Source organism: Vipera berus, assembly GCF_964194415.1.
Source record: "Vipera berus genome assembly, chromosome: 5".
Lineage (NCBI taxonomy): Eukaryota > Metazoa > Chordata > Lepidosauria > Squamata > Viperidae > Vipera > Vipera berus.
Window position 1 is genome coordinate 98,590,145 of NC_138207.1, and position 25,931 is coordinate 98,616,075.

At 42.1% G+C, this 25,931-nt stretch overlaps 1 protein-coding gene and 1 long non-coding RNA gene across 2 annotated transcripts in view; one reads left to right on the forward strand and one right to left on the reverse strand.

Annotated features, from left to right (window-relative positions):
* NRG3 (neuregulin 3) overlaps positions 1 to 25,931 on the reverse strand; it is a gene marked incomplete at its 5' end in the record, with an annotated part of 601,033 nt that overhangs the window by 63,012 nt on the left and 512,090 nt on the right. The window contains one exon of the mRNA XM_081329735.1: positions 13,913 to 13,939. Coding sequence (XP_081185861.1) covers positions 13,913 to 13,939 — 27 coding nt within the window. The remainder of the gene's footprint in view (positions 1 to 13,912; positions 13,940 to 25,931) is intronic.
* The window catches only part of LOC308669198, a 119,577-nt gene that overhangs the window by 15,336 nt on the left and 78,310 nt on the right, over positions 1 to 25,931 (forward strand). The window lies entirely within an intron of this gene.

Sequence of the window (25,931 nt, forward strand, 5' to 3'; positions counted from 1 at the left end):
ATCGAGTTGGAAGAGATCATGGAGGTCTTTTAAGCCAACCCTCTGCTCAAGCATGAGATCCTATACCATTCCAGACAAATGTTGTCCAATCTCTTCTTAAAAGCTTCCAGTGATGGAACACCCACAACTTCTGGAGACAGGTTGTTTCACTGATTTATTGTTCTCCCTGTCAGGAAATTTCTCCTTAGGTTCTAGGTTGCTTCTCTCCTTGATTAGTTTCCATCCATTGTTTCTTGTTCTATCTTCTGGTGGTTTGGAAAATAGGTTGACCCCCTCTACTTTGTGGTAGCCCCTCAGATATTGGAAGACTGCTATCATATCACCCTAAGTCCTCCTTTTCATTAAACTAGACATTAAACTTGACTCTTGAGAGTTGGACTAGAACACCTCCAAGGTCCCTTCTAAACATATTGTTCTTTGTTCTAACTAGGGATCAACACAATTTTCTCATTGGTCCAGTCCTGTAAATTTCATTCTATTTTTCATCTACGAATAATGCATTTTCATGTCCATTTTTCCCAGATTTAATCATATCTGTATATTATATACAATTTCCCCCTCAATAAACATTTGGATAGACATTTTGCTTTATACTGTAGAACTGAATGGCAACATTCAGAAAAGAGAAATCAAAAGATCATTAACATATGGCTAATGGGCTAGTTAGGAAAAAAAATGAAATTAGGTAAATTAGAAGAAAATGCTTGTGCAAACAAAATTATTTCCAACTCTTCAATGCAAGCAAACATGGTGAAAACTACCTATGTTAAATTGCTGTGGGTAAATTTAATTATTTCTAGACATCTTCCAATGGTTTTTTTCCCCAAGATGTAAATTATGATTTTTCTTTGAAAGTATCCATATCTAGAACCAAAGAATTAACCAATTAGCAAGATTTGAAAATCAGGCATGGTTAACCAGTAGTGTTGAGATGTTCCTGCACAAAAGATATAATTGCAGCCAGCCTGCCTTCCATTGAGGACCTATATACTGCATGAGTCAGAAAGAGGGCTGAGAAAATATCTACAGAATCATCATTTTGTGGACATAAACTTGTTTCAATTTCTGCCCTCAGGACACTGCCGTAGAACACTGCATGCCAAAACAACTAGTAAAAGGTAAAGGTAAAGGTTCCCCCACACATGCGTGCTAGTCATTTCCGACTCTAGGGGCCGGTGCTCATCTCCGCTTCAAAGCCGAAGAGCCAGCGCTTGTCTGAGGATGTCTCTGTGGTCATGTGGCCGGCATGACTAGATGCCAAAGGTGCACGGAGCGCTGTTACCTTCCCACCGGAGCGGTCCCTATTTTTCTACTTGCATTTTTATGTGCTTTTGAACTGCTAGGTTGGCAAAAGCTGGGACGCATAACAGGCACTCACTCTGTTGCACAGCACTCGGGATTCGACCCGCCAAACTGCCGACTTTCTGATCGACAAGCTCAGCGTCCTAACCCACTGAGCCACCGCGCCCAACGACAATTCCCTTTCCCCCATGCCATCTTGTTGTTTGTATCTTATGACTAATAATTGTAACTATGGTTTATGATGTATCTATGACCTATCACTTTTTTGTTCTATGTGTGCACACTGAGAACCTATGCACCGGAGACAAGTTCCCTCTGTGTGTGTGTGTGTGTCCAATCACACTTGGCCAATAAATAATTCTATTCTATTAATGACTCAAACAATAACAACAACAGCAACAACAACAACAAACCCCATACAAAATATTCACAATTTTCTAGTAGCAAACCTCTACTTTATAAGTGGTCCCTTCAGAGAAAAAGGTAAACAGGAAACTGAATCAAATTAGTAATTCCATTTAACGTGTTGTGCAGAAGTGAACCTTAGTTTTCATTACAAAAGAGCACTCACTGTTTTGAAGGCTTTTTGAAAGAATCACCAAGGGAATTGACCTCTTTGGTTTTGTAAAACCAACACTTTACCATCACCGGGGGTGGGGGTGGGGGGACAAAATTCAAGGTCACCATAGAAACATTGCAAAGTGCAATGTGGACCTTGAGAATATTGCTAATATCCCCGTGTCTGACTTGCAAGAGCCGGTTGCAAGATGAGACAAACGGAGAGGTCACATGGAGAAACCCTGAAGAAAGTGAAGTGGAATTGAAATTCGCCTTCAGATATCACCTAGGCCGTTAGCGACAACAGGAGTGTGAAGACCTTCCTCCTAACACACACAAACGTAGCCAATTTTTCCCCATTTTCTCTTGCCTATAAGACTCCCCAACACTGACTTAAAGACTTAAAGATGCACAAGCAAAAGAGAGAGCGAGAAGGATAACAATCTCATTATACTGAGAAATAGATGCCCTTAGGTTAGCGTTGCTTCCTTGAGAGGTTTTCAACAGCCTTCGAATATCACTATTAATATTAGAGAGCTGAGTGAAAAATGACTTCTTTTCTTTTCATGCCTCAAAAAAATAAAATAAAATAAAATAAATTCCAACTTTCTTCCCTTGGGCATTTTTGATAGATTATCACAGGGGTGTCGAACTGGTTGCATCATACGGAGGCTGCACCCACCCCAGCTCCGGCAATGCAGAAAAAAGTCGAGATACGTCGCAACGTGTCACGTCACGTGGTGAGTTCGACACCTGTGCATTATCAGAAGTATGACTGCCACGACACAGTAAGAATGGCAGACGCTGATTTGTTGATAGAGACGCCTGCCCAAACACACCATCACTGAGAATTAATCTTGGCCTAATTTATGCTTCCCCCCCCCCATCCCATAGCATTTGTCATGCTCTTATGCTGTCAACACAGGTTTGGTTAAGGATTTAGGAGGTTTTCCTTTCTGAATAATAATTGTAATTAAACCATTATTGAAATGTTCCATCCAACCTCAGTTCAGAAAGGTTAAAGAAGGATGAGTTTGCGAAGTCACAGCAGGGGTGGGGAGAAATAGTCTGCAGCTTCTGCTTTTAAAGGAGCTTCTAATCTGGCTGGCTGGCTGGCTGTCCAAAAGTCTATCTGTCTGTCTGTCCGTCTATCTATCTGTCTTTCTGTCTGTCTGTCTGTCTATCCCTCTATCCATCCATCATTATACATCCATCCAACCATCCATCCATCCAACCATCCATCCATCATCTCTCTCTCTCTCTTTCTTCCTCTATCCATCATACATCCATCAATCCATCCATCATCTCTCTCTCTATCCCTCTATCCATCCATTATCCACCCATCCATCATTTATCTATCTATCTGTCTGTCTATCACTCTATCCATCATCATCATCCATCCATCCATCATATATCTATCTATCTATCTATCTATCTATCTATCTATCTATCTATCTATCTATCTATCTATCTATCTATCTATCCCTCTATCCATCCATCATCCATCCATCAATCCATCCATCATCTCTCTGTGTGTATCTATCTATCTATCTATCTATCTATCTATCTATCTATCTATCTATCTATCTATCTATCACTCTATCCATCCATCCATCCATCAATCCATCTATCCATCCATCATCTCTCTCTATTTATCACTATCCATCCATCATCTATCTATCTATCTATCTATCTATCTATCTATCTATCTATCTATCTATCTATCTTCTATCATCTATTTGTCTATCTGTCTGTCTGACTATCTATCATTAATTTGTTTGTCACCCATCTCAAGCAAGGTAACTGTGCATTATTTAAAACATTTTTGTTGTAATTATTCTTGGCTTTTCCCACAAAATGGACGGACAGCCAGCCAGCCAGACAGATTGGAAGCTCCTTTTAAAAGCAGAAGCTGCAGGCTATTTCTCCGTATCCCTGCTGTGACTAAGTAAAGTCCATTTCCACTCTCTACAACTCTTGTTTCTCAGGCTGTGCCTGAAATTATTCTGTGCAATATATCTCCAAAATTACAGGTTTTGCGGCAGAACAACTCAGTCTTGCTTTAAAATTATAGCAAAGATGATTGACAAAAACTGGGTTCCATCACATTTCCAGCATGTCTGTAATGGCCTATTTGGACAGTAAGGCAGGATTTGCATTGGAACCGCAGGGTTCAGCCAAACTCATTATGAAACTGATCATTTTATAAGTACAACTACCATTAGTTTATTAAGACACTTCTCTTAGAAGCAGGTACAGTATAAGAAAGACTTTATATCAGATTAAATGAAGGAAGTAATTTACTGGTATAAAAAGGAAGTCAGTAAGAGTTTAAATTTTGTGTCTGGGCAGGAGAGGGAAGGTAGGGGCCATTAGTACTGAATCAGGATAAAGGTAAGTTCATTGTTATTTTTCAAAAAAAAAATTGGCAAGAATTGACAGAGGAAGAAAGCGAGAGGAACCGGAAATGAGAAAGATTGGTTTCCTCGGCCAATATCCCTGATCCAAATCAGTGCAAGTATTTGCAGTATTTGACAGTTTGTCACAAAGAAGAGGATTAAAACTATTGTCCAAAGCACCTGAGGGCAGGACAAGAAGTAACAAACTGGAACTTATTGAGACATCCAACCTAGAATGATTCAGAAAAAAATTCCTGAGAGTGAGAATGATTATGTGGTGGAACAGTTTGCCTCTGAATGAATGAATGAATGAACCTTTATTGTCAAAGTACAACCATGTATACATTGAGATTGGCTGAGCCTCCCTTCGTGCTCCCACCCCCCCCAACTCACAGTGACAAAAAACCCTCCATCTTATTACACCATGTCAACTAATTGCACCACACACCGGCCTCGCAAGTCAATTCTGCATAAAGTTTATAAAAATTATTTCCCGTTCAAAAGCCTAACAGCCCACGGATAAAAGCTGTTTTTCAGCCTGTTGGTGCAGCTGGCTATACTCCTATATCTCCTACCCCATGGTAGGAGAGTAAAGAGATACCGACCAGGGTGAGAGTCATCCCTGAGAATTTTCCTCACTCTTCCAAGGCAATGAGCCCTGGCGAGGTCATCCAGTGGTGTCAGGGGACAGCCCACAATGTCTTGTGCTGTGCTCACCACCCTCTGTAATACTTTCCTATCCGTGGCTGTCAGACCAGCATACCAAACCACAATACCATACGAGAGGATGCTCTCTATAGTAGACTGGTAAAAGAGGGTCATTAGCCATTGTTCTACCCTGTTCTTCCACAAGACCCTGAGAAAGTGAAGCCTCTGTTGGGCCTTTCTAGCCACCTGGGTTGTATTAACCTGGAAGTTGTGGGTGTTTTGTCACTTGATGGAGAACAGATTGGAGACAGCCATTTGCCCCAAATGGTATAGAGTCTTCTGCTTGAGCAGGGGGTTGCATGGTGCTTCCAACTTTACTGTACTCTTACTCCTATTCCTACTTTGCTCTGCTCTGCTCTGCTCTACTCTGTCCTACCCTACCTTAAACTATCCTATCCTTTATTTTTGAGTTGACTTTAGCTTTCCAATATTTTGTTGTATGTTCATAGACATTTGATTGGCAACATGAGTAGAGCAGAAAATGGAGGCATGGTGGGAACCCCTCTCCGAAAAGCATATCACATGAATTGCAAATGCAGGGCTGTTGTTCTCTGCAATCCCACAGGGTAAGCAACATTATTTATTTCAAGGAAAAAGTTGGCCTGTCTTCATTAGAAACAAAAAACAAACAAAAAACAAACAAAAAACAACAACAGAAAGGGTAGTAGGGCATATATCAAGCTGGGTGTCAGATTGTTTCTTGATTTCAGTTGCAATGGACAAAACCTGTTTGTATTTTACACATGTCAAATCAAATCTTTATTAGACATAGACCAGCATAAATTTTAAATGCACGTGTAAAATCCCATTTGCCATTTTACACATGCATAATGTTATTTTACTCATACCTAACATTTTCCCTTTAAGAGACATTCAGGTTTCACAAACTTGCCTTCCATTTATTACTGGAATGGAATGGAATGGAATGGAAAAAGAGAAGAGAAGAGAAGAGAAGAGAAGAGAAGAGAAGAGAAGAGAAGAGAAGAGAAGAGAAGAGAAGAGAAGAGAAGAGAAGAGAAGAGAAGAGAATTCTTTATTGGCCATGTGTGATTAGACATACAAGGAATATGTCTCCGATGTATAAGCTCTCAGTGTACACACAGTACAACAACAAAGTGATAGGTCAGGGGTCAGCAACCTGAAACAGTGAAAGAGCCACTCGGAACCAGTTCCCTCACAAAAGGAAAAACTGGGAGCCGCAAAAAATGTGTGCGCATGTGTGTACATGCGGGCATGCACAGAACAGGGTTTGACTGAAGAGTGGAGCCAAGGCGAGATATGCACCTACCCTGCATATTTGAATTGATTGGTTGAACTTTTTTAGTCCCACTTTGTTTGGGGGGGGACGGCACATGGCAGAGGACTGGGAGCCGCAGGAGACGGCTGAAAGAGCCACATGTGGCTCTGGAGCCGCGGGTTGCAGACCTGTGTGATAGGTCATAGATCATAAATCATAGTTACAATAATTAATCATAAGATACAAACAAGTGAGCAGTTGAGAAAGATGATAATATCAATATAGCCTACTATATGGGTACTGCAAATTTCTGAGACATAAGACAGTGCTGTGGGAGTTAGGTGTTCAGCAGAGCATGGCATGGCGGGAGGGGGAATTGTCTTTGAGTCTTGTTGTTTTGGCATGCAATGCTCTATAGCGGCATCCTGAGGGGAAATGTTGAAATGGTTTATGTCCAGGATATGAAGGGTTTGTAGATATTTACTCAGCCATCTTTCCGCTTCGTGCAGTCTACAGATCCTCAATGGAAGGCAGACTGGTTGCAATTATTTTTTATGCACTCCAGAATAAATAACATATTTTGCAAGATAGATAACTAGATAGATAGATAGATAGATAGATAGATAGATATAGATGATAGATAGATAGATAGATAGATAGATAGATAGATAGATAGATAGATAGATGATAGATAGATAGATAGATAGATAGATAGATAGATAGATAGATAGATAGATAGATAGATAGATAGATAGATAGATAGATAGATAGATAGACAGACAGACAGACAGACAGACAGACAGACAGACAGACAGACAGACAGATAGACAGACAGACAGACAGATAGATAGATAAGATGATGGAAGGATGTTTAGCTGACTTGTATCTTGCAAAGGCAGACAGACTCATGTAGGCTTTAGCTGACTTGGTATCTTGCACATTTCTGACCCATCCATGAGGTGTCAAACTGTTTAATAGAAGTGACAGGTCAGTTTGATTTTCTCGCCCAAGGAGGCAATTAGCCTGAAGTTGTTCACAAAATATGAAGCATGATTTGAAAGGCATTTGTTGATAGGAGGCGCCGATCTACAGACTAGCTGTCATAGTGGCAGGTCTCACAGAAGTTACAAACCTATGTCAGAAGGATCGAATCATGCCATTTTGGAAGAGTCTGGATAGCTACTGCAACATCCAACAGAACACAAGAGGGCTAGTCTGTTTTCCGACTTTAATGCTGGGGAACATCAGTGCTGTTTTGGGATTGGAGAACGTGCAACTTTCTGATGTTTCAATGGATTGCACAGACTGTTTGTCTCAGCTGAAATAAGTATACAAATTTAAGAATGCAGTTGATGTGTTTGCAGTCACAATTCAGTTGACGCTTTTGTTCCAAAGCAGCACTCTCATTGAGATATCTATGTTTTCTTTATTTATCTACTGGCTGGCCAGCAGTGATTATTAACAAGAAAATCACAATCAGAACTAAAAGTAGGGCTTATACAACAACAAAAAAATGTCAGTGTCTTAAGAATATTTAGAATTAAAAACAATGCAGGATTACATCATCGAAACACTGTATCAAAAGGATAAAATACTCAGTGGCTCAATAATTAAAATCTAGCATTAAAATGCAGGCAAGAATAAAAATAAGTGTTATTTTTTTTTTTTTAGTTAAAGCATAACCAAAAAAAAAAAAAAAAAAAAGTAGACCAGACTGACAAGGGGAGAATTCCAAAATGTTGGTGCCACAATCCCATTTATGGGCTGATCAGGGCTCTGCAAATATTCCATTTGAAAATTTGATTGGAGGAAATTTGATCACTTGGATATCAGATCAACCCTCCCAAAGGATTGGAAGGGTCAGATCAAAAGGGAGGCTTCTGGGGGAAAAAAATGGAAAGATTCAAGTTCAGTTCAGGGATTTGATAGGCTTTGCAAGGGCACAAGCGTGCATGTCCCGATTCTGAATTAAGTCTGACTTAAACCAATTCGTTTTTGCAAATCAGTCTGGAAATTAAACCCACGGAAGTTAGCTGTTGCTCTTCGCTGCGCAACCAATCCCCACTGCTCTTCGTTTTCTAATTTATAATTTATTATTCCCCTGAGTTGTAACAGCTATTCTTACCTGTTACTTTGAATAGAGATAGCAGAACTTCATATTTTTAAATGCCATGGATCTTTTAGTTGATGTTATAATGTATGATCTGACATCACTGTATTAATGGCTGTATTTTATGTTTGTGCTGTGTATAGTTACATGTGTATGATGATAAAAGTTGCAACCGCTACTACTACTACCGCCTATCTTGTCATGATTGTCTGTGAATCAAGAACCCATGAAGTCTTCATCTTTCAGAGAAGCTGTGGACTTATCTCAGCTCAGATCCTATTTAAGATTCTGCTGATCAGGTGAAAATTTCTGCACTAGTTCTCCTTCCTTCCTTCCTTCCTTCCTTCCTTCCTTCCTTCCTTCCTTCCTTCCTTCCTTCCTTCCTTCCTTTCCTCCCTCCTTTCCTCCCTCTCTTCCTTCCTTCCTTTCCTCCCTCCCTTCCTCCCTCCCTCCCTCCTTTCTTCCCTCCCTCCCTCCCTTCCTTCCTTCCTTCCTTTCCTTTCTTCCCTCCCTCCCTCCCTCCCTCCCTCCCTCCCTCCTTCCCTCCTTTCCTCCCTCCCTCCCTTCCTTCCTTCCTTTCCTCCCTCCCTCCCCCTTCCTCCCTCCCTCCCTCCCTTCCTTCTTTTCTTCTTTCCTTCCTTCCTTCCTTCCTTCCTTCCTTCCCTCCCTCCCTCCCTCCCTCCCTCCCTCCCTTCAACAAAACAGAATCTCTGATATATTTCTGGCATTTGTTGTTTAAAGCCCAACCAGGCATTTTCTTATGATCCAGTTCTTGACTCCCTCAATGTAATACAGTGCTAGGTATCCCTGCACTTTTGAAGCGTTTGCTGTCTGTTGCATGTGTGAAACAAATGCCTTTTCCCCCCTCCCTCCCTTCAGATGTACACTTCCTTTTTCCTATGCTGGGGGGAAAAACAAACAACTATTTCAGAATCCATTTCATTTAACATGCTCCTTCTAACGCCTTGCATTGACAACCTGTTTTAAAGTTCCTTGCTACTTCTTTTCATGCTGATTAGATTTCCCCATGCCAGTAATTCACATTGCAATTTTTTTTCCCCTGGCGCGTGTGGTGTTGAAGACTCCCGTTCTGTTGCTGTGGTATCTCGGTTAACAATCTCAGATCAACCTCCTGACTGGAGCAAATATTCCTGGCTCTGCCCTGTGAATTAATCGGTATTCCTAAATAAAGACTGCTTGCTCAGTGCCTTGGCTTGTTCTTATATTGACACCGAGTATTTTGCTTTGTAGCCTCACGTGAACATCTGCCTCAGTGCCCAGGAAATCTGCTGAAACTAATGTGTTGAACCAGATACTTTGCAACTAATGGCTTCTCCACACATGTTGTGCACACTGAGATCATCAGGTAAGAACCAGAGAAGCAGCTGAAGCTATGCTGATCAGTAAAGAACAGAACAGAATAACAGAATTGGAAGGGACCTTGGAGGTCTTCTAGTCCAAACCCCTGACTAGACAGGAGACCCTATACCAGGGGTCGGCAACCTGAAAAAGGAAAAGAGCCACTGGGAACCGGTTCCATCACACACAAAAAAAATTGGGAGCCGCGTGCGTGCGTCCATGCACGCGCATGCGCAAAAAAAGCTTTGCGCATGCACAAAATGCTTTTTCTTGCGCATGCGTGAACACACACAGTTGCCATTTTTTTAATGTATGATGGAACCGGTTGCGCGACGGTGACAGCCCGTTTGCAGAGCTGCCAGCTTCGGCAGCCTGCAAACGTGCCGCGGCAGCTTTCCCAGAGCGGCGCCGCTGCCCGTTCGCGCGGAGGTGCACGCGCACCTCTCCAAAGTTTTGGAGAGGTGTACGCACACCTCCGCCCATTCGGAGAGGTGCGTGCGCACCTCCGCTCATTCAGAGAGGTGCGGGCGCACCTCTCGGAACGGGCAGCGGCGCCGCTTGTTGGAAAGCTGCCGCGGTCCATTTGCAGAGGTTTGGAGAGGTGCGCGCGCACCTCTGCCCATTCGGAGAGGTGCGCATGCACCTCTCCAAACGGGCGGTGCCACTCTCCATTTGGAGAGGTGCGCGCGCACCACTGCCCGTTCGAAGAGGTGCGCGTGCACCGGGCGGCTGGGAGCCACAGGAGACGGCTCAAAGAGCCGCATGCGGCTCTGGAGCCACGGGTTGCCGACCCGTGCCCTATACCATTTCAGAAAAATGGAGAGTCTCATTTCTTCTTAAAAGCTACCAATGATGGAGCACCCATTGCTTCTGGAGGCAAGCTGCTCCACTGATTAATTGTTATGACTATTAGGAAATTTCTCCTTAGTTCTAGGGGCTGGTTTGGACAAAACTCAGCAGCACTTTTTGTGTGTGGCTGCTGATAAAAACAGGACCGCCAAAATGATCACCAACGTCTGATAACGGATATGGCAGAAGAAGCAGAAGAAGCAGAAGAAGCAGAAGAAGCAGAAGCAGAAGAAGCAGAAGAAGAAGAAGAAGAAGAAGAAGAAGAAGAAGAAGAAGAAGAAGAAGAAGAAGAAGAAGAAGAAGAAGAAGAAGAAGAAGAAGAAGAAGAAGAAGAAGAAGAAGAGTGTGACAGTTTTAGTACAACACTGCTTACTTTAAGATTTCATGCTAATTCATTGCAGGTCCCTTGGGAATTTCTTGGAAACAAGAAGAAGAGGAGGAAATTCTGGGTTTAGGTCTATGGAGATTCTCAGTCATCCAGGTCATGGTTGTCCCAAAGGTGCCTTTTTTCAGGAGGAACTGGACGTTCTTGTTTTTCTTTGAAGGCATTTCACTTCTCATCCAGGAAGCTTCTTCAGCCCTGACTGGATGGTGGGGAATGGAAGGATTATTATTTCTTGCAGACAGCTGGTCATATGCATTCTTTTAGAGAGATATTGAGGCCACTTTGAGGTTTATCTGTGTCATCAGGGTCAGCCTGAGTGGTACAAATGGGTGTGGAGCCTTCTTTGAACTGTTAAAAAGACTGTGTTGTAGACTGGAGATAGATGATGTCGTATCCCTCTCCCTCTGTTCAGTTTTGACATAGATGGCCTCTTTGACCCCTCTTTCAAGCCAGCAGTCCTTTCTGTACAAAATGTGGACTATCTTTGAAAGAGTGGCCTGCAAATGACTAGCTGTCTGCAAGGAGTACAAATCTTTCTATTCCCTACCATCTAGTCAGAGCTGAAGAAGCTTCTTGGATGAGAAGTGAAATGTCTTCAAAGATAAAAACAAAAAAAGTCCAGTTGCTTCATGAAAAAACACATTTGGGTTAGTTCTAGGTTGCTTCTCTCCTTGATTAGTTTCCATCCATTGCTTCTCATCTTGATGCAGGGAGTTTGGAGAATAGCTTGACTCCCTCTTCTTTGTGGCAACCCCTGAGATACTGGAACACTGCTATCATGTGCCCCCTAGTCCTTCTCTTCATTAAACAAGACACACCCAATTCCAGCAAACGTTCGTCGCACGATTTAGCCTCCAGCTCCCTAATCATCTTTGTTCCTGTTCTCTGCACTCTTTTTAGAGTCTCAATATCCTTTTTTATATGACCAAAAATGGATGTGATATGAAAACCATCTATTATTTGCAGACCTGGTTTTGATAGAGCAATTTGAATGAATCACTTTCAAAATGAATCACCCACTAATGTGTTGCTTGCCTTAACATCTTGTTTCCAAAGTTTCAGTGGGAATTTTTTTTCTTTAAAAAAAAATCTTCTGTAGAATGCAAAACCAAAGCATTCTTCTGAGTGTTACAGCTATCAAACTAGTCCTACCAATAACATTAGCAGTCTAGGTGTCTGTTCCTCACTACTACCACTAGCAGCTTGTGCCTACAATACCATCTGTGGGCACTGCAGATGGTGAAGATACTAGCGGCTTTGAAGAACAACTTCCATGTAAGAGAAATCATGTTTCTGGGATGTGTCCTTTGACTTCTCTTGAAAAAAGAAGAAGACTTTTGTTCAACTGTTTTCTAACTTTTGCTTCTGGATATTTTTTACAGCTGAATTCATGACAAAAGGAAGCCCTATATTCTCTGATCATGTAGCCCTGCTGGAATTTCAAAAAAAACAACACACACACTAAACCTCTGGAGGACTTAGTTGCAAAGTTGAAGTTTCTTTCTGATGCGTAACATTTTGAGCTGTCTGCATTCTTTTTAAACCACCTTTCCCAAGAACTATGGAGGTGACATTCATTCATTCATTCATTCATTCATTCATTCATGTATAGAGACACACAACTCCAAAACAACCTGGGAAGTTTACAAAATAAGTAAAATAAAAATTACAAGATGAATAAAGAAAATGGAAATCTGGCCACTCAACAGCAAACCTGTCTAAAATATGTCCCTCAAACCAGTCCAATCCAATCCAATCCAATCCAACTCAGCTCAACTCAGCCCAGCCCAGCCCAGCCCAGCCCAGCCCAACCCAACTCACTCCAATCTAATCCAATCCAATCCAATCTTACCCAACCCAACTCACCTCAATCCAACCAAACCCATTCAATCCAATCTAGTCCAATCCAACCCAACTGAACTCAACCCAACCCAAGCCAATCCAATGCAACCCAACCTAACCCAACACAATCCAATCCAATCTACAATCTTGAAGAAGGAATGCAAGAGCAGGTATGTAAACATTAACTTAGCTCTGAAAGAAAGGAAGGGGTGAGAAAAAGGTTGAAATTTGCCCCGATTTGATTCTCTTAGGTATAAGAAAGAGAGAGAGAAAAATGGTCAGGGTTTCAAGACTGAGACCAACCTTTCAAGACAGGCCAGGTCAAGAAACAAACCCCATGACCCACTGGAACTCTACCATTAGAAGATACAATAGCAGAATCTTGAAAGCCTGAAGCTTTATCTCTCTTCTTGTTATATCAGAGAGAATTATGATGGAGAAATCTTGAGTTTCTTTTTCACCCTTCCTCTGTTTCAACACTACGCCACTTTAGCTTCACTCTGGGGATCAAAAAAACCAATGAAATAAAACATAAACAATGTTCAAAATTACGGCCAATGAATGTTTGTAGTTAAAGGATTGAGAAGCACAATCTGGTCACCAGCTGAAAATAAAGCTGTGTGGATCAGGGTTGGTCACTTAAGGCATCCTATTTATTGCACAGCCATTGTGGCTCAGTGGGTTAGGATGCTGAGCTTATCGATCAGAAGGTCGGCAGTTTGGCGGGTCAAATCCCAAGTGCCGCGTAATAGAGTGAGCGCCTGTTACTTGTCCCAGCTTCTGCCAACCTAGCAGTTCGAAAGCACGTAAAAATGCAAGTAGAAAAATAGGAACCACTACGGTGGGAAGGTAACAGCGTTCCGTGCGCCTTTGGCATCTAGCCATGCCGGCCACATGACCAGGGAGACGTCCTCGGACAAGCGCTGGCTCTTCGGCTTTGAAACGGAGATGAGCACCGGCCCCTAGAGTCGGAAACGACTAGCACGCATGTGCGGGGGAACCTTTACCTTTTACCTTTACCATTGTTCTAGCAGCATAAGTAGGGAAGATTCCCAGGGATCTCCTCCCCCACCCCGCTATTTGAGCTCCCCCAGAGAAAACAGTTTGCTCCGTGCAACAAACAAATCTGATATACAAAATATAAAAGGAAAAGAGAAGCTTACCCATGAATTCAATTCCTAAATGGTGAGCTGTACCAAGGAAAGCATGGAAACAAAGGAGAAAGTGAAGAGAGGGGACAACATTAGTAAAATATCAGAAACTGATTTTAAAAAAATACAGTTTGTTCAAGTTTTTTTTAAAATCCCATTTATATCCCGCCCTTCTCCGAAGACTCAGGGTGGCTTACAATCTAAGAAGCACAAATCAATGTGCTTAGCAATAGCCTTCATTCTATGTATATGCCTGCTTATTATTAGGGCTTTCACACACACCCCAAGCGGCATTATTACAAAGTCAGCTTAATTGCCCCCAACAATCTGGGTCCTCATTTTTCCTACCTCGGAAGGATGGAAGGCTGAGTCAACCTTGAGCCTGGTGGGACTCGAACCTGCACTAATTGCAGGCAGCTGGTGTTACTTTTTTTTTTTTTTTTTTTTTTTATTGAAAAGTTTTAAAATACAATTTTCCTTTGAAAAACCCCCCTTCCCCCTCCCTCCTCCCCTCCCTACCTCCCCCCCTCCCCCTCTCCCTCCTCCCTCCCCTGCCTCCCACCCCTCTACTTCCCCTCCTCCCCCCCTCCCCCCCCCCGACTTCCCAGAGCAAAATACAAGGTATATATCTAAAAAGCAATCATAAACAATCATATACTAACAATTATAAACTCTAAAATCCATCACTCTCTAGCTTATATAGAGTAAACCAATCCTTAACAATACTAAATATGTATAAAGAACTAAAATAAAAGAAAACTAGCATCATTCCCATCTATGTTCTTCCACAATTCACTATTACCTAGACATATTCTCACTTACACATCACAAGCACCTATCCCTATTAACCTCTCTAGCCAAAATAGGCTATAATAGATAGTTCTTACACAAATTAACCCGCATTAACCCACAAAATTTTCTTCCTCTTCCTCTGTAGTAAATTGTCCATTAATTCCAAATTGAACATTCTGTTACCATAGATATCATCCCAAAACTCTTAAAAACACAGCTACCACTTGACTATAAGTATATTGTGGAAGTTCCATAGATTTCTACTGGTCTTATTTTTTAATCTTTTTTGAGCGTTTTAAGGCAGCACGCGTCACCCTCTGTTCTCTAGGATCATCCAAAAGAGTTGCAGCTTGATCTCCTCCTGTACCCTTCTCGTCTATCTGTCCATCTTCATCCTCTTGATGTTCTCCTTCTCCAGATCCCTCTGCAGCTTCCAGAAGTGTTGATGGGGTTGCTTTTAAAACATTGTTGTAAAAATCATGCGCTTGCTTCACAGTACCCAAACAGTACCTTTTGCCATCATACATGAAGCTCAACCCAGCTGGGATCTCCCATCTGAACCTTATATCTCTTTGCTTGAGCTCTTGCACAAGAAATATAAAGTCCTTCCTTCTCTTTAAAATCTTTGGAGGAATTTCTTTTAGAACCAAAACTTCTTGACCAGCAATCACAACTTTAGTATCATAGGCAGCTTGTATAACTTCATCTCTAATTTCCCTTTTTACAAAATAAACCACCACATCTCTAGGCAACTTTCTCTGCTTAGCAATCCAGGAATTCACACGAAACACTTTGTCCATGCCTTGTTTTATTTCAGATGCTGGATGGTTCAATACCCCCTCAAAAGCCTCAGAAACCAGCTGCTTTAAATCTTCCTTAATATTCTCTTTTAGGCCTCTAATTCTAACAGCAAACTGCATCTGGTAAAATTGAGCCAAACTCTGTTCGCTATCCATTTTGTCTTTTAAATCTTCAATTTCCAATACTTTTGCTTCTAATATAGCATTCTTTTGAGTCAAGTCTTCCACTTGATCATCCAGCACCTCCACACATTTAGCTACTTTATGCACTGAGGACAAAATGTCTACCTTCATCTCTCTAAGTTTCTGCTCCATCCTTTCTTCCATTCTCTGCTCCAATTTCTCCAATTTCTCCTCCATCTGTGCAAATTTAACACCCATTGACTCCAAAATTAACTGGGTATGTTTTTCAAGATCCTTCGATGTCAATACATCAGGAGAATGCAACGCCTGCAGTAATGATTGTTGTTGCACCGGAGAATTTCCAGCACTCCGAAAAGTTCTAGGGGGAGGTTTAGCCGCCATCTTTTACTTACAATTGTGACGCACTTTCACTTTAAGTTTTAAGCATAGTCCATCAAGCTTGAGAGTAAAATAAAATAATCCTCTTCATCTCTTCACCTTTTCCTCTTGTACCGCTCTGCCTGCTCCTTTAAATCATAGTCCTTTCTTCAGGCAGGGATGGTTCTGCTCCAGGAAATTCGGAGCAGAGACGACGGCCAGCTGGGAGCAACCCAGGCTTCGGGGGAGTTCGATCCTTCAGCCGCCCAAGCTCGAAGCTCAGGCGGCCTCGGAGAACTCTACCCCTACCTGGGGCCTCACCCCCTCCTCTTCTCCCGAGGAGGGGGCTTCAATTTCGCCCGAACAGCTGATCGGCGCTGTTTCGGGCGAAAAAACAAACAGCTGAGCCGCGGGCAGCCAGGGGAGGCTGTCTTCGGCGCCGCGCCGCCAGCGGAAGTCATCGGCAGCTGGTGTTACTTAAGGAGGCATTAGCCCACTGCTCCACTAAGTGTGTGTGTTTCTCTCTGTACACGTACATGTGTTATCATAACTGAACATACATTACATTACTTAATTCCGACTGCCTTGCCCTGCTTATTTCAACAAGTTAATCATCACGTTAAGTTAGCCCAAACACAAATTACTGCTCAGCATGTTCATAGCCGACTACAAAATGCTTTATAGAAAACTATATAAACACGGAAATTAAAATGCATGTGAAAATAGTCTATTTTATTTGAGCTGGTCATCTCCCCGTGCATGCAAAATGCACAATTCTTCTTAACCAGATAGACTCCAAAAGCTGTGAATGAATTCAGGCTGGGAAACTTCAGCTACAGAAATTCTGCAAATTCCAGTTACACAAAAGGTTAAGGTTTTGCTTCCATCTAATGGTCAATTGGGACACGGTGGCTCAGTGGGTTAGGATGCTGAGCTTGTCGATCAGAAGGTCGGCAGTTTGGCGGGTTGAATCCCAAGTGCCGCGTAGCAGAGTGAGCACCTGTTACTCGTCCCAGCTTCTGCCAACCTAGCAGTTCAAAAGCACGTAAAAATGCAAGTAGAAAAATAGGGACCACTATGGTGGGAAGGTAACAGCGTTCCATGCGCCTTTGGCATCTAGTCATGCTGGCCACATGACCACGGAGACGTCCTCGGACAAGCCCTGGCTCTTCAGCTTTGAAACGGAGATGAGCACCAGCCCCTAGAGTTGGAAATGACTAGCACACATGTGTGGGGAAACCTTTACCTTTACCTTTAATGGTCAATTGGATGTTTACAGCCTAGAACTGATAGCCAATAAAGGAGAATATTTGTAGTTCAGGTTTGAAATAAGAGGTCCCTGGGGCCCTCTGAGCTTGGCTCTTTTCTTGCAGACGTTTCATGACCCTAACTATGCAATATCGTCAGTTGCACCTAGTTTGGGTAATGAAATGTCTGCAAGAAAACAACCAGGCTCAAGGAGCTAGGGGTGACATGATAGCAGGGTTACAGTATCTCAGGGGTTGCCCCAAAGAAGAGGGAGTCAAGCTATTCTCCAAAACAACGCAGGCAGGACAGGAAGCAATGGATGGAAACTAACCAAGGAGAGAAGCAACCTAGAACTAAAGAGAAATTTCCTGACTGTTAGAACAATTAACCAGTGGAACAACTTACCTCCAGAAGTTGTAAATGCTCCAACACTGGAAGTTTTTAAGAAGAGACTGGACAACCTACTGTCTGAAATGGCATAGGGTTTCCTGCCTGAGCAGGGGGTTGGACTAAAAGACCTCCAAGGTCCCTTCCATCTCTGTTAGTTCCAGGCTGCTTCTCCCCTTGATTAGTTTCCATCCATTTACCATCCAGGTACTTACCATGTGGTAGTGGAAATTACAGAAATATCTCCTTAGTTCTAGGCTGGATCTTTTTATTCCCCTGGATCCATGTTACAAGAAGAGGAGTTTGTAGTAGTAAATAATAGATCCGAACTATACATTAAATGGACTACCTGCCTACATCAACCCATGTTGCACTTTCCATAAGAGAGTAAGCTTGGTTTGAAACCGCTATCTTAGTCTGATGAGCACTGTAGCTCTGTCCACTGGAGAGAATTCGATGGATGAAAGTATGGCAGCTTTGTTGCTAAAGAAGCACTGTGAAGTTCAACAACTGAATACTCTAGATTTATACTTTGCGTGTGCTCTTTATACAGAAGATTTACTATCTCGGTGACTACGTACGTTCCACCATGGGTGCCCTTGTAGTTCCTAAAGTCCTGTTCTCAAAGTCAGTAGCAAAGTATGCAATACTTTTAATCCAAGCCAGTGTATAGCTTGTACATAAATTGTCACAAAAGGTGGCCTCGTACATTTTGCCTTTGGGAAGAATGGCTGCAAGGGGAAATTAATTCAAAACACTTCGTCTTTTACACACCACTGAGAAACAACCAACTTATGCCGTGCAATTTCTGAAGATGCCTAAGCCTAAAACTTTCTGACTTTGTTTAAGCTGAGCAATTGTCAAGCTCGACAGCTTTAACAGTGTCGTTTGAAAAGACATTTAAAAGCCATAAAGCGTGTGCGCTGAATTAACAACAATATAATTAAGAGCTTATCCGAAACCAACATTTTATTTAGACTGATGTATAGGGTGAAATCATATTGATTGCATTGTGCAATCAAGGCACAACGCTCTATTTTCCTGGACAATTAAAATCCATGAAAGAAAAGGGTTCCCGGGTGAGCATTGACAAATTTGGGATTGTTAATAAAGAACCAAAGTTTATATTCTGTTCCAATTTGTTAGACCAAGCTGTGCAGGGATTTCAAGCAAGGGTAACGTGAGATATTCTGTAGCCTTCTGAGAACTAATGATGCAACTTTAGGGATTCTGCCTTAGGAAAACTTTTGAATAGAATAGAGATGGAAGGGACCTTGGAGGTCTTCTAGTCCAGCCCCCTGCTCAAGCAGGAGAACCTATATCATCTCAGACAAGTGACTGTCCACTCTCTTCTTAAAAACCCCCAGTGATTGAGCGCCCATGATTTCTGAAGGCAGAGCTGTTCCACTGGTTGATTGTCCTCACTGTCAGGAAGTTTCTCCTTAATTCCAGGTTGCTTCTCTCTTTGATCAGTTTCCAACCATTGTTTCTTGTCCTGCCCTCTGGTGCTTTGGAGAATAATTTGACTCCCCTCCTCCTTGTGGCAGCCCCTCAAATACTGGAACACTGCTCTCATGTCACCCCTATTTCTTCTTTTCTTTCGACTAGCCAAACCCAAGTTCTGCAGAAGTGCATCACATTCTGGGACACAAGTGAATGACATTCTGTTTTTACTATCCCAATAAAATTTAAAGCTGTGATCTGTTGGAGCGTTTGTTCCTGGTGGCCGCATGGCGAGAGCTATTTTTCATTTTCAAAGCTCCCTCAAAGCAACATGATTCCCTTGTCACAAAGGGAGGAAAATGGAGCTTCATCTTCTTCAGCTTCGTAGTCCCTCTCAGCTCCAGAAAGCATGTGGAACGCGGCAGAAAGACAAAATTTATCTCTATGCAAACAGACATTTTTTTCCCCTATCGTTTCCTTGGATGAACCATTTCCACATTATTAGCTAAAGGCATTTCTCATCTACATCAATGCCTTTCTTGGTTAAGGCATTATCATATGCAGTGCTTTTTTTGTAAAAGAAAAAGGTGCCGGAACTCACACATGTCATACATCTTGCCTTGCCTACCCTACAAGGTTCCATCCAAAAAAGGTGCCAGAACTCCGTTCTGAGCGTTTTATGAGAAAAAAAGCCCTGATCATATGATATCATTTGGTATTCTAAGCTGCTGGCATCATATAATGTCTTGGCAAGACCCACACTTGGAAGTCTCCATCTAGTTTTGGTGGCCACGATATATTAAAAAAAAAGATGTTGAGACTCTGGAAAGAGTGCAGAGAAGAGCAACAAAGAGGAAGGCTAAAATATAGGAAAAACTATTGCAGCAACTGGTTATATCTAAGGTAGTGAAAAGAAGGAGCTAGAGGTGACATGATAGCTGTGAGGGGCTGCCACAGATCAGAGGGGGGGGGGCAACCTGTTCTCCAAAGCACCTGAATGCAGGACAAGAAGCAACAGATGGAAATTAATCACGGAGATAAGCAAGCTAGAAATAAGACATTTCCTGACAGTGAGAACAATTAATCAGTGGAACAACTTGCCTCCAGAAGTGGCGGATGCTCCATCACTGGAGGCTTTTAAGAAGAGATAGGACAACCATTTGTCTGAATTTGTATAGGGATTCCTGCTCATGCAGGCAATTGGAGTAGATGACCTCCAAGGTCCCTCCCAACTCTGTTATGCTATTGCCTATAACCCTAATCTTAAATTTCCACCGTTCAACATTTTCAAGAAAAGATAGGACAACCATTTGCCCAGAATAGTATAAATACTCCAGCTTTGGGCAATAGGTTGGAGTACAAGATCCACAAGATCCCTTCCAACCTTATCAGTCTATGTGATTCTATTTAAAAAAAATATGGGGAAATCTCTTAATGATAAAGATTGATGATTAAAGTCACGTTGAACTCTCTTCACTAATTCAGAAATGTGCGTGTTGTTGTTTTGTTTTTTTTTTTGCAGAAACGTTGGCCACATCAGGAATGGGAAGTTGCCAAGAGACCAATTTTGAGTAATTGAAAGAAATCTAGTTACTCCAGATATTAATGATCAGTTCCATTGGGTCTTGTAAAATCTGAAAATGTTGTTTAATGCTGGATATACAGGTGACGTGCTTAGATTGATGGGTAGAAGATGCCAGAAATTGTAGGTGTGTGTAGGGTCACCGAAAACCCTGGGTAGAAATATGTATGACTGGATCTGTATTGGGATCAGTGCATTGCAATTTGTTCAGGAACGATCTAGTGCCAGAGTCCAGAAGAAAGAGGTTATCTAATGAAGTTAGGTTACCAAATCTGGGTGGCAAACATCCAGATGTTCAAGAGATGGTAGCAAATCCAGTTTTGGATCGTTTGCTGGTGGCTTTCTGGTCTTTCCACTCCAGATCTTACAGCCCTGCTATCAACATCAAATTATTTCCATTTTCACAATGGAAAAAAATGTTCTCTCTGAGCTGACTGGGTGAATGGGCTTTAAGAGGCACATACAATTTAATTTAAAGTGAGCTTCACTCTTCTTTCCTTATATACATACATATATTTATTTTTTATTTATTTATTTTAATTCCATTTATATCCTGCCCTTCTCCGAAGACTCAGGGCGGCTTACAAGCTTAGCAGTAGCCTTCATTCTATGTATATGCCTGCTTATTAGGGCTTTCACACACACCCCAAGCGGCATTATTACAAAGTCAGCTTATTGCCCCCAACAATCTGGGTCCTCATTTTACCTACCTCGGAAGGATGGAAGGCTGAGTCAACCTCGAGCCTGGTGGGACTCGAACCTGCACTAATGGCAGGCAGCTGGTGTTACTTAAGGGGGCATTAGCCCACTGCTCCACCAAGGCTCTTTTTAAATCCCATTTATATCCCGCCCTTCTCCGAAGACTCAGGGCGGCTTACAATCTAAAGCACAAATCAATGTGCTTAGCAGTAGCCTTCATTCTATGTATATGCCTGCTTATTAGGGCTTTTGCCCCCCCCCAAGCGGCATTATTACAAAGTCAGCTTAATTGCCCCCAACAATCTGGGTCCTCATTTTACCTACCTCGGAAGGATGGAAGGCTGAGTCAACCTTGAGCCTGGTGGGATGCGAACCTGCACTAATTGCAGGCAGCTGGTGTTACTTAAGGAGGCATTAGCCCACTGCTCCACCAAGGCTCCACCATATCCATATCCATATCCATACTTTTTTGGGGAGTAGTACCAAAAAAATATATATATCAATGGAAAGATATTTTAATCACGAATGTAATGCAACAAAGTTTGTTCAATTATCTGTACTGTATTCTATGAAAAAGTTATAGCCAAATAACCAGAAAAAGGAAGCACAGTTGGCCCAGGTTGATATCAGGTAGCTTTCCTTCATCCGATTGTAGCCAATGAGCACAAGTGTTTGGAGAGCCAATCAGGTGTCATATTGTTTTGGCAATGAGCCCATCAGATCGCAGTAGGATCCAGTTACTGATGCCGTGTATTGAAGCTGAGAGGAAGGACGTTTGTCAGTGTGCTATGTGATCGCTATCAAGTTTGTTGGGGGTTTTTTTGCGTTCTTTCATTTAGCGAGCTTGTAAAACGTAATACAATTAAAGCAATGGTGCAAAGAGTTGACCGGTTGCCCAGAAAGCGATGTAGAATAGTATTATTAAGCGAACAAGGCTACAGTTATAAAGAAATTAGAAGAAAAATTGGACTTAACCAAAGGTGGCATTTCTAGTGGACGTTTTGGCCACTACTGTAAACATATTAGCAGCTGGAAAGGGTTGAAATGGTGCCTTCTAAGCTTGGCTGTTTGCTTGCAGACATTTCATTACCCAACTAGGGAACCTCATCAGCGTGAGTGAGTGTGGGGTTTACTTCCTGTTGATATACAGTAGTTTACCCTTCCAGTGTTAACTATATATAGGATAGCTACTGTATATAAACAGGGGAACAAACATCACTAGCATTGATGCTGTTACCTAGTCGGTTAAAAAAAATGTCTGCAAGGAAACAACAGAAGCTCAGAGAACGCCAAGGACTCCATACTGTGGCTTCCTACTTTTCACTTCTTTAATTACCCTTGAAGACCACTTGAAGACCACTCGGAGGCTCCAACTGGTACAGAATGCAGCCGCGAGAGTTGTGTTGGGAGTTTCCCGACACTCCCATGTCACACCTTTGCTCCGCTAGCTGCATTGGCTTCCAGTTGTCTTCCGGGTGAGGTTCAAGGTGTTAGTAATGACCTACAAAGCCCTACATGGCATGGGTCCGGAATACCTTGGGGAGCACCTGCGGCCGGCGTCAACTTCCCTCTGCCCAGTGCGCTCCCACAGAGAGGGCCTCCTCAGGGTGCCACCGGTCAAAGAATGCTGACTGGTGGCCCCCAGGGGGAGGGCGATCTCTGTGGGCGCGCCAGACCTATGGAACCGCTTGCCGGTTGGGCTCCGGACGGCCCCCAACCTTTGCTCCTTCCGGCGCGATCTCAAAACCTTTCTTTTTGAACAAGCAGGCCTGGTCTGATGGGTTGGGGTTGGGTTTTTTAAATTGGTCTCAATTTTTAATCTGTACTAATTTATTACGGGCATTGCTGTTTAATTACTTTTAATAATTTTTAATTTTTGTATCTTGTTTTTATTATGTATTGCCCTGTTCACCGCCCTGAGTCCTTCGGGAGAAGGGCGGTATACAAATTAAATTAATAAATAAATAAATAAATAATAATTAATCTCCAAGCAGGAGAAAAATGTAATTTTTATTACTGTCAGAGCTAACGATAAAATTATGGGGGAGGGGAGGGGGGGAAATACAGACTGTCTCTTTTTATCTCATCCTTTATGAGATGAATTAACTCCCTTCCCCCCCCAAAAAAAAAAAAAAAAAACAATTTCTTAGCAACAAATGAGCATCTGTGTTTGGAAAAAGAGGTTTTGCCAAACAGTATTTGTAGCTAGCTGCATGTTGAAATGTGTAATGAATACAGAAGGGGCATGTTAAAAATCCCTGGTATACTCAGTTTAAGAGATTTAAAATGGATTCTTTGCTGAAGTGATTGAAAGAAGAACTCTCAAGCTACACAGTCAAACTTTGCAAATGGTCCAAGTGATCGTTAAAATAGATATGTGAACGCTAAATATTCAGGTTTGAGGGGAAGTATTTGATTCCATGCTTTCCTTCAGCTGCATGCGCGTGCGCGCGCGCACACACACACACACACACACACACACTCAGTGGAACCTGAACGTGAAAAAAACAAAAAGAAACCATCAATAGAACTAATAAAATAGCTAAAATCAAAACAGAAGCCCAAGTGACGGGAGACCTTGTCAAAAACAGACTCAGCTTTGGTTTTTAACCCAACCAGTGGGTGCTTAAAGAGATTAATGTAAGTAAAGAGAAATTTTAAAGCCTCAGAAAATCCGTCAGGAAGGCTTTAAAACTAACGTTGTCCATTGTATCATCCAATTTGACGCTTCACCATTCCAACAATCAGACAATAGAAAACAATAAACTCACCATGTTTGGCTTGCACATCAATGGCTATTATCCAATTACCATGAAAACAACATTTATTGCTGCTCATTAGCCTTTTCTTAGGGGAAACAAACAAAAATCACTTTTATTCCTTCTCCTTACCAAACTATGCTGAGAGAAAAAGAGAACAAGTCTGCCATCTGATAGAACAAGTCTGCCGTCTCATGACTTCCTACTTATATGTTCCTACTTCTTTCATTTTGGAATGCTAGAGTAGGAAGCCAAAAGATAACTGGAATAACAGGCAAGTTTGGCCTTGGAGTACAAAATGAAGCAGGGCACAGGCTGATAGAATTTTGTCAAGAGAATACGATGGTCATAGCAAACACTCTTTTCCAACAACCCAAGAGACGGCTCTACACATGGACATCACCAGACGGTCAACACAGAAATCAGATTGACTATATGCTCTGCAGCCAAAGATGGAGAAGCTCTATACAGTCAGTAAAAACAAGACCAGGAGCTGACTGTGGCTCAGACCATGAGCTTCTCCTTGCAAAGTTTAAGCTTAAACTGAAGAAAGTAGGGAAAAGCACTAGGCCAGTCAGGTATGAATTAAATCATATACCTGTTGAATATACAGTAGAGGTGACAAATAGATTTAAGGAATTAGATCTGATAGACAGAGTGCCTGAAGAACTATGGACAGAGGTTCGCGACATTGTACAAGAGGTAGCAACCAAAACCATCCCAAAGAAAAAGAAATGCAAGAAAGCAAAATGGCTGTCTGAGGAAGCTTTGCAAATAGCTGAGGAAAGGAGGGAAGCAAAAGGCAAGGGAGAAAAACATAGATATGCCCAATTGAATGCAGAATTCCAGAGAATAGCTAGAAGAGATAAGAATGCCTTCTTAAATGAATAGTGCAAAGAAATAGAAGAAAACAATAGAATAGGGAGGACCGGAGATCTTTTCAAGAAAATTGGAGAAATGAAGGGAACATTTAATGCAAAAATGGGCATGATAAAGGACCAAAATGGCAGGGACCTAACAGAGGCAGAAGAGATTAAGAAGAGGTGGCAAAATTACACAGAAGAACTATACAAGAATGAGCTTAACGTCCCAGATAATCACAATGAGGTGGTCACTGACCTCGAGCCAGACATCCTAGAATGTGAAGTGAAGTGGGCCTTAGAAAAGCTGAGCAACAAAAAAGCTAGTGGAGGTGACAGTATTCCAGCTGAGCTATTCAAAATCTTAAAAGACAGTGCAGTAAAAGTGCTACACTCAATTTGCCAGCAAATTTGGAAAACTCAACAGTGGCCACAGGATTGGAAAAGATCAGTTTACATTCCAATTCCAAAGAAAGGCAGTGCCAAAGAATGTTCAAACTATCGCACCATTGCACTCATTTCTCATGCTAGTAAAGTCATGCTTAAAATCCTACAAGCTAGACTTCAGCAGTATGTGGATCGAGAACTACCAGAAGTACAGGCAGGATTTCGAAGAGGCAGAGGAACTAGAGATCAAATTGCCAACATACGCTGGATCATGGAGAAAGCTAGGGAGTTCCAGAAAAACATCTACTTCTGCTTCATTGACTATGCTAAAGCCTTTGATTGTGTGGATCATAACAAACTGTGGCAAGTTCTTAAAGAGATGGGAGTAGCAGACCATCTTATTTGTCTCTTGAGAAACCTATATGCGGGTCAAGAAGCAACAGTGAGAACTGGACACGGAACCACTGATTGGTTCAAAATTGGGAAAGGAGTCCGGCAAGGCTGTATACTGTCGCCCTGCCTATTTAACTTATATGCAGAGCACATCATGAGAAAGGCAGGGCTAGATGAATC